The sequence below is a fragment of the Gopherus evgoodei genome, chromosome 4 (assembly GCF_007399415.2).
Source record: "Gopherus evgoodei ecotype Sinaloan lineage chromosome 4, rGopEvg1_v1.p, whole genome shotgun sequence".
NCBI lineage: Eukaryota > Metazoa > Chordata > Testudines > Testudinidae > Gopherus > Gopherus evgoodei.
The window spans coordinates 118,984,044-118,993,024 of record NC_044325.1 but is presented as its reverse complement, the minus strand read 5'-3'; the positions used below and the strand labels follow the sequence as shown (position 1 = coordinate 118,993,024).

The following is an 8,981-nucleotide window of genomic DNA, read 5'->3' as shown; positions in this document are numbered from 1 at the left end:
TGGGCATCTGAAAGGGCGGGGCGAGCCGGGCCTGAAACTAACCGAGAGAGGGCTCTGGTGGACCCCGTGGGAGCAGGAAAGGTTGAGCCTGGGCGCTGCCCGGTAGAGAGGTCCGGCTCCTGGGACGGCCCCTCACCACCTCCTTCTGAGGACTGGGTGGGAGAAGGGCTCCCAGGCCCTGCGCTGGGCCTTTGCAGTGGGCAAGGAGGAAATCCGTCCTTGCAGTGAGGAGAAGGCCCAGCTAGGACTTAGGCCAGTGCCCTGGTGCCCCTTCTCTCCCCCCCAGGGGTGGGGATGTGGTGATGGCTGTTGGGCGGGGTCCCTGTCTGTGAGCCCAGTGAATTGAGTGGCACAGGGCTCAGGCAGGATGAGCGCCATAAACAGCAGCTTTGTCTGGGTCACACCCTCTCTGCCTCAGGGACCCTTAGGCAGGAGGTACTCCGTGGAGACCAAGTTCCGTGGACACTACCATATCATAGAGATGAGGCAGCCATTCATTGTGCTGCTGGTGTTTGTGAGCTGTGCAGTGGGAGGTAAGACACTTAAGGGCTCCTAATATTGAAATGATAGCAAGCAGGTATGGTCACATATTGGCTGACAGTAGCATGGCTTGTTCCTCTCAACCCAAGTGAACCTTGCAGACCTCTGGGAATAGAAGAACACCTGCTTGGCCTGTGTGATACCAGTCTATCTCAGCATGTGTGTCAGCGAAGTCTGTGGTTAATTACTGGAAATGGATTAGATCTAACTGCATTATGACATCATCTAGGCTGTAACTTTTCACTTTGACTAGTTTCACCTTTTATCTCTAACCTTTTGCCCTCTCCCTGTGACCTTCACTGCCCAACTTCACGCACAAGTTATATCATTGGGCTTCTCAGCTCCTTTTGTTACCTCTCTCCTCATACCTCAGCTACCCTCTGCACTCTTCTTCCTCATCATTCTGTTCATCTCCTTCCCTTTATGTCTCTCACTTGACTTCCACAAGCACCACTTTTCTTTCTTTTGTTATTTCCCTGGTCACATCCCCTCATCAATCATCCATTTCTAACCCCCCAGGCAAAAAAAAATAATCATACATTTTTATATAACAAAGAGGTTCCAAAAATAGCAGGAATAAAGCCACTAATTGGAACCTGAATCTGGAACCAAATGCAGTTCTGCTTGAGCTATGTTAACCTCTTCAATTATTGTTTCTCAGTTGCCTTTTCATTAGAGTGGTTTTCCTAATTGCTATGACCTACCTGAGACATGGTTGCAAGCTAGCAGCCTTGTCAGTGGAGAAACAATAGTGCAGTTATCATCCTGAGAAAGTAGCATTATACCAGTATTTACTCCAAAGTGTAATTCAGAATTCCAGAGGGCATAATCTGTCCATCATTCTGCGTAATGTGTAATCATTATAAAGAGAGAAAATAGCCCAAATCAGATATAAAATGAGCTCTGCATATTTAGTTGAAAAGAACTAAACCATACAGAAGAACTCGGTTCCAGTGTAATTCCAGATAAAGAAAGAAAAAAGCTCATGAGAAAGGAGGCACCATCATATAATGGCTTAGGAACTACATCACAAGATTTTTAAAGATCTCAGAAACAGAATGTACTCTGGACACTTTGGGTACACTCTCCCTGATCTCCTGCTACTTCATGGTCAGTGCAGTCCTCTGTATCATCATTTTAAATCTGCAAGTTTACTTACCTTTACAAAGCACTAGAAGCTGAATGTTTCAAGCTTCTGCTGATGAGGTATTGAATAGAAAGGTACTCCATGTTGTGGTATCTTCCTTTTCTTTAAACTTTTTCACCTTGAATTCTGGCTTTCCTTATTTTTTTATGCAGCTTTTCTGTTGACTGTTTTCCACCTTTACAGGATCAATAGACCTAGTGATATGAGGAAGAGAGAAAATTAAGTTCTTAGCTGTCCATTTCTTTTGTCTGAGGTATAGGGTTTGCTGATCTAACCCATCATTGCTTCACGGTTACAGAGGTCTTACCATGGAAGAGAATGAAGGAGTAGACCCAAACTGGCAGAGAAGAGTTTTGAATGCCAGCGAAGCAAGACTTGCTCTCCCACCCCCTGCTCTGGGATGGGCAAAGGCCAGGGTCTGGTTTTTTTCAGCAGCAATGGATGCAGATCCCTACGACCACTGACTGCAGGGCCAGCTTTAGGAAAAATGGCACTATGGGCAATCTTGTATTTGGTGTGCCTGGTGCTTGTGAGATCCCTCTATTGCCCCTGGGTTCCCCTCCATCACTCCAGCCCCCATAAGCTCATCGGGCTCCCCTTTCCCCACAGTGCCCACAGGAAGGACTGCAAAGGGAGGAGTTTCTGAGCCCTGGGGGTTCCCTTAGTCATACACTCCCTGACCATCCTGCCTGTGGGAGGGGGGACCCCGGGGCTGATCCTGCTGCTTGCGTCTTCCTGCCGGGTTGGCAGCCCTGTTTGCAGACACTTACTCCCACTTCTGTAGCCCAAGCCTGCCAGCTTGCAGCACTCAGACAGCACCCTCATGACCACTCTGGGCAGTCTCCCGTGTCACCCACCCTTGAGGCTGGCCCTGACTGACTGCTTTCAGGTATCTCATCAGGATACTTCAAGCTCTTCCATTCTCTGATTTCTGGTTCTTACAGATTTATTCAGTTTAATATCTCTTATCAGCCAGCGAAGAAGGAAACAGTGAAGTTTTATGGCCTATTCTAGACATACTAGTCTGTTCTGTTTTGGTGCCAGAATGATCATGAGGTTTCAGTCTGTTTGAGATCTGCTGTGTCTCCTAGACTATAGAAGCAGTAGAACCTTGAGACTTTCTTGCATCTAGAGCGCTAAAAGACTTCTACCTGCACATACAACTCTACCCCAATATAACGCTGTCCTTGGGAACCAAAAAATCTTACTGCGTTATAGCCGAAACCATGTTATTATTGAACTTGCTTTGATCTGCCGGAATGCGCAGCCCCCCCCCTCCCCGGAGCACTGCTTTACCACGTTATATCCAAATTCATGTTATATTGGGTCGTGTTATATTGGAGTAGAGGTATACATGTTGTATCTAAAATACTTCCACTTAACTATAGGCCAAGAGCAGTTTCAGTAATCATTTTAACTTTTGGCTTTATGTCAGCATTCAGAGTCTTCATGAAGTTCACCAACATGGTGGATTTATGCTAATCAGGCTCCCCTTTTTGCTTTTCAGGTTGCAAAGAAGGGGGGAGGGAAGTGCCAGTGTTACTTAAGTTAAGTAAGACTGCATGGTCTGAGTGCTTTTTATTTTCTGGGTATAAGGGCTCATTCCTTTAGAGTCATCACTACTGCATTGGTGGAAAAAATCAGCTTCTGTGGCGGTGATCTGCCATGCAAAAACCTGGCATTCAATCTATTACTTTAACTGTGAAATGGCAAGTAATGTCAACATGTCAGCAGACTTGGCTCTTTGGAGGACGTGTCTCGGGACCATGGTCCAAGGCATTCCCTAGTTCTGTTATCCTAGTAAGCCTGTCCAAGGTTTACCTGGGGTGCTACTAGTTATAGCACAGAATCTAAACTAGTCGGCTCCTCTTATAAAGGGAGATTTTGGTTTAACTTTGTTCATTGATTTTCTGCAAAGGAGAGTACCTGTCTGGAAGTCTAGTGGCATATTTCAGAGTTCTGAATTGAGTGTGGCTGAGAGAGGACGTCTTATAAGAGGTGCCCTGTTGGGGACCCGAAACTTAACAAACTATAAGGGTGAAGCTGCCTGTAGTGAGGAACAGCAGCCCAGATTTTGAATAAATGGTCTCCTCCTTTGCAGAAAGTCACATTATAAAGCAAGGGCAAAACCTCCCATTTTCTAGTTGTGTTGGCTTTGAAGTTTAATTTTCTCTTAAGCTAAAGTGAGGATTTTTTTTATTTCTCCTTATTTGGTTTCTTTAAAAATAAGTGGTAAAAATTAAAAGTAATCACAGATTCAAAGAAGTAACACTGGAAGACACAATTGACGGTTCAGGTCCAGTTTTAAAATAACCATTTAATTTTAATCAGGATTTACTTGGGCACACATATACATAGCTAACTTTTTTATTTTCATATTTGTATCTTAATATGAATTATAAACATCACTTAGGGTGAAAGAATTCTGTAAAATCTATGAGGTGGATTTGAGATGTGTAATGTAAATAAGTTTAATTTCAAGGCAGAAAAGAGTCCTCCTCCCATAGCCAGAAAAGAGATTTGTGATGGATATCTATCATATCTGGATCAAGGACAGAGTTTCTGGAGAAGCAGGCATGATTCAACCAAAAAGGGGTGTTTTTGTCTTCACACAACTCTATGTCAAATCTTTGTGTTCCTGGTCTGTGGCAGGTGCAAAAGCTGTTGCTATTCTGTAAAAGAATAATGAGTGCACAGCGGTTACTGCATACGCAAAGCCACTGTACTAGGAAGGTGGTTATAGATATTATACACAGGAGCACTTTTGTTAATGGAAAGATTACAAATATCAACAATTAAGAATATCAGATAGACACTTTCCGGAGAACATTTCCCTATACCTTACAAACATGAGTTAACAGTTTGGAAAGGTATAGTAATTTCCCAGATGTGCATGCTAAACCACAGGGAATTTACCTACATTCTTAATACATTCGAGTGTGAAAATGCTCAGGAAAATAGAACAAAAGTACTTGATTCTAAGGACATATCTACAAGGAGGGGTAATGTGCCCTACAGGGGTGTGTTTTCTACAGCACAGTAATGTGTTGGTTTTTTTTTTAAAAACTGCACTAGCAGGGTTGACTACACAGACTAATTAATGTGCAACAAGTTAGTGTGCTTTAGAAATCACACCACCTCTGTGTAGAGAAGCCCTGTCTCTTGAACAGGCACACCTGGATGTGTATAGTTGCATGTTAACTATTGGTGAATACCACATGTGAAATAATCTCACACACGTATGCTTCCCACCCCAAATATTACATACGCCTTCCAAATTCTGATATATGAAAGATGCATAACTAAGTCTGTGACAGCAGGAAGAACTGTAAATGTGCCCATTTGATAGGAACAATCAGTCCTCTTACCATTAGTCTAGCTTGTTCTGTTGTGATTTTGTATTTCATAACCTGACGATAATGGAAATCATAAGTTTACTGATGTATATTGATGAAGCAGCACTCTGTGTGGACTGTAGCTGGCCAGGCCTCTCATTTTGTCTGCATTTTTAGATGGATGCTGTTGGGTTTTTTTCCTTAAGTGAGGCTCAAGAAAGTTTTAGGTGCCCATGATACCTGTAAAACTTTTACCCATATTACCATGCTCATTTTGAAGATATCTGGAGGAACTTTTTTGTGTTGTTGCAGTACCATATAATGCTTAACATGCATCTTGTGCTATTTGTTTTTAGTCCTCTACTGTTAGGGATACAGCACATGAACTAAATAATAATATACACCTCTACCCCACTATAACGTGATTGTGGGGAGCCAAAAATCCCTACCATGTTATAGCTGAAACCTTGTTATATCGGGGTAGGGGCGGCAGGGCTCCAGCGGTGATTTAAAGAGCTCCAGGCTCCAGCCGCTGCGGGGAGCCCGAGCCCTTTAAATTACCAGTGGAGCCCTGCTGCTGCAGCCCTGGGGTAACAGCGGCAGGGCTCCAGCGGGATTTAAAGGGGCCGGGGCTCCCCGCAGCAGCTGGAGCCCCGGACCCTTGAAAGTGCTGCTGGAGCCCCGTTGCTACCGCGCTATACGCAAACCATGTTATATCGGGTCACATTATAGCGGGGTAGAGGTGTACTCAGACGCTACAGTACAAGGCTATTTGGAATTTGGTTACATGTAACTTTGGCAAATGTTTTTGGGGAGGTGCTAATATGGTTCTTGTTGGTTAGACTTTTTACTGGTATATTTTCATTGGTGTATTTTCAACTAGACTTGATATTGAAAATAGGAAAAAGAAGCAAGTAATTGATTTTATTGCACAATTAAATGCTGAATAACACTATCCTAGTTAACTGAAACACTTCTTCAGAAATTGCCTCTGCAGATCCCCATTATGGGATTTGTCTTCACTATATACCTTCCCTGAAGTGAATTCACATGTTGGATTGTTTTGCTATTTATTCAAAACCCCATTTGGTTAAACACTTTCAGATGTCCATAAAACATTTTGGTGTTGTATTGAGGTAATCAGTTAGAGGTATAGAAAATAGAAGGGGGAAGGAAGTTATGGTGAGTGCTTTTTGTTATGCTTGTCTCACTTTGCACATTTTAGCCAAAGGGAAATACCGTTTCTGATTAGTGCTTACCAGTCAGATCAAGACCTTGAACTAGGAACATACATGCAGTTGTGCACTGGATATGAAAATAAGTACTGGTTGAACATTGAGTTTATGCATCTTAAATGTAAATTTCCACAACTCTTATATTAGCCTGTTTTCAAACCTAAAATCAAGTAGCAGGTACAGGAGAATTTCAGGTCAGATCTGTTCAACTGCTTCTGAGCAGAGATGCATGTTTTGAAATTATATACAGTGATATTGTTTCTATGTATAATACTCTCTTTTTATTTCCAGCTCTGTTGAGAACCATTCTGAAGAAATCAAACATTCCCATTATTGTAATTCTTTGTTTGATTGGAGTTCTCCTTGGAGTAGTGGGCTACTTTGTAAAGGAGGTACTGTATATTTAGTAACTATAGCTGCTATTAATGTGGGCCATAAAGCAACTCATGGGTTTTTTGTTTGGTTTGTGGTTTTTTTCACCCCACAGGGTTTTAAATAAAGAGGGAGTTTAGTTTAGTGCAAGGGTTCCCAAACAGTGGACCATAGAACACTATCCTATATGGCAGAGGTCGGCAACCTTTCAGAAGTAGTGTGCCGAGTCTTCATTTATTCACTCTAATTTAAGGTTTTGTGTGCTGGTAATACATTTTAACATTTTTAGAAGGTCTCTTTCTATAAGTCTGTAATATATAACTAAACTATTGTTGTATGTACAGTAAATAAGATTTTCAAAATGTTTAAGAAGCTTCATTTAAAATTAAATTAAAATGCAGAGCCCCCTGGACCGGTGGCCAGGCCAGTGTGAGTGCCACTGAAAATCAGCTTGCATGCCACCTTCGGCACGCGTGCCATAGGTTGCCTACCCCTGCTATATGGCTATCCTTGTTTCCAGATACTAAACAACATTCAGAGGCAGCTGAAAATACATGTCTAATAATAGTTTTCCATACAAGATATTTCTGTAGCTGGCAGAGGGATGCTATGGCCACGTCCAGACTAGGAATTAAAATCGATTTTAGATACGCAACTTCAGCTACGAGAATAACGTAGCTGAAGTCGAATTTCTAAAATCGAGGTACTCACCAGTCTGGACGGCACCGCATCGATGTCCGCGGCTCTCCGTGTCGATTCCGGAGCTCCGTTCGGATTGATGGAGTTCCGGAATCGATGTAAGCGCGCTCGGGGATCGATACACCGCGTCCAGACTAGACGCGATATATCGATCCCCGAGCAATCGATTTTAACCCGCCGATGCCGCGGGTTAGTCTGGACGAGGGCTATGAGATTGTCAATGAGAGGGGAGGTAGACCTTATAATTGTGAATGGGATGGGTTTGCAAGAACGCTCTTTCTATTAAGAAGTAGTTCATGTTATCAAAATATTTGAGAACTGTTGGTCTGGAGATTAAAGTTCCAATCTAGGCTTAGAGATCTGACTTTCACCCACAATTGTCCCAATTTCTTCATTTGTGGAATAGGGATAATAGTTCCTTAATTCATAGGGTCTTCTATAGTATACTGAATATTTATAAATCATTTTGAGATACTCAGATGGTAGGCTCTGTAATTGCAAAGTATAGTTTCTGGACTGCCTATTATGGAACAAATCATTTTGGTAAAACCTCACTTTTCATTACTGCACATAAACAGTAGATTATGTGATTACTGTTACACATTTGGGGGCGTATTCATGAATAGTTTACTGAAGAAATGTTAGTGGAATAAAGTGACGAGAGTGTAATTGTTTCTTATCTCACAACCTGAAAACTGAAGTAAAACAGGAAATAAGTCAATAATATTTTTTTTAAAGTAACTAAAACTGGGGGTGATACAATTGGATTACTCGAAATTACTCTTGACGTGTGTGGTAGAATGATGGTCGTTGACTTTACTATTATTAAAAACTTAATTCAGGTCGATTCAGGCAAAACATGTTCCATATTTTGTGCCAAAGAGAAATCAGCCTACTAATTAAAAAAAATTGAAATCCCTATTTGGAAAGCTGTGTATAAAGTACTTGTATAGCGATTTACCTTTTTCCTCGTGTCATAAATATAGTGATCCTCCCAACAGCTCTACAAGGTATTGCAGATATGTAACTACAGATAGAGGAATTGAAAAACAGTGAGGCTATGACAAAGTTTGAGGCCACACAGTGGGGTGGATAAAAATGATTTTATTAAAAATAAATAAATAAAAAGTAAAACTTTTTTTATATAATTGGATTTTTTAAAAATTAAACACTGGTTTATTTTTTGAAGTAAAGCTCTTTGAAATTATAACATATGTTACGGCCTAAACTTACAAAAATCAATTAAATCATTTAAATTAAAATTAAAATATTAATATTAAGCAGTACATGTTTGCTGTTAAAGTTTCAAAGAAAGTCAAACAACTGAATTGGTGGAAGTTACTAACTAAGTGCTTGTAACTTGAGTTTGTTGAAGTGCTGAACCAGTTTTTGAGTCTCTTCTGTAAATGCAGAGAAAACATTTGTGTTTATTCACCTAGCTCAGTTCAGTGACTAGTTCATTTAAAGTTAAGAAACCAGCTGAAGAAAAGAGTAGAAAAGCTTGTTTTCCTCTTCCAATCTGTGAATTAAAAACTAGATGTAAAAGGATGAGATCTACTATATCTAAAATCCTGAAGGACATTGATGACCAGAAATATTCAGTGCATTTAACTACCTACAGATAATATTTTGTTTAATAAATCAGTTATTTTT

General features: G+C 41.1%; 1 protein-coding gene across 1 annotated transcript in view; it reads left to right on the top strand.

The window, feature by feature from the left end:
- Positions 1–367: 367 nt before the first annotated feature.
- Positions 368–8,981, top strand: part of LOC115651191 (sodium/hydrogen exchanger 10-like) — a 354,344-nt gene continuing 345,730 nt past the window's right edge. The window contains 2 exon segments of the mRNA XM_030562150.1: positions 368–533; positions 6,549–6,654. Coding sequence (XP_030418010.1) covers positions 368–533; positions 6,549–6,654 — 272 coding nt within the window.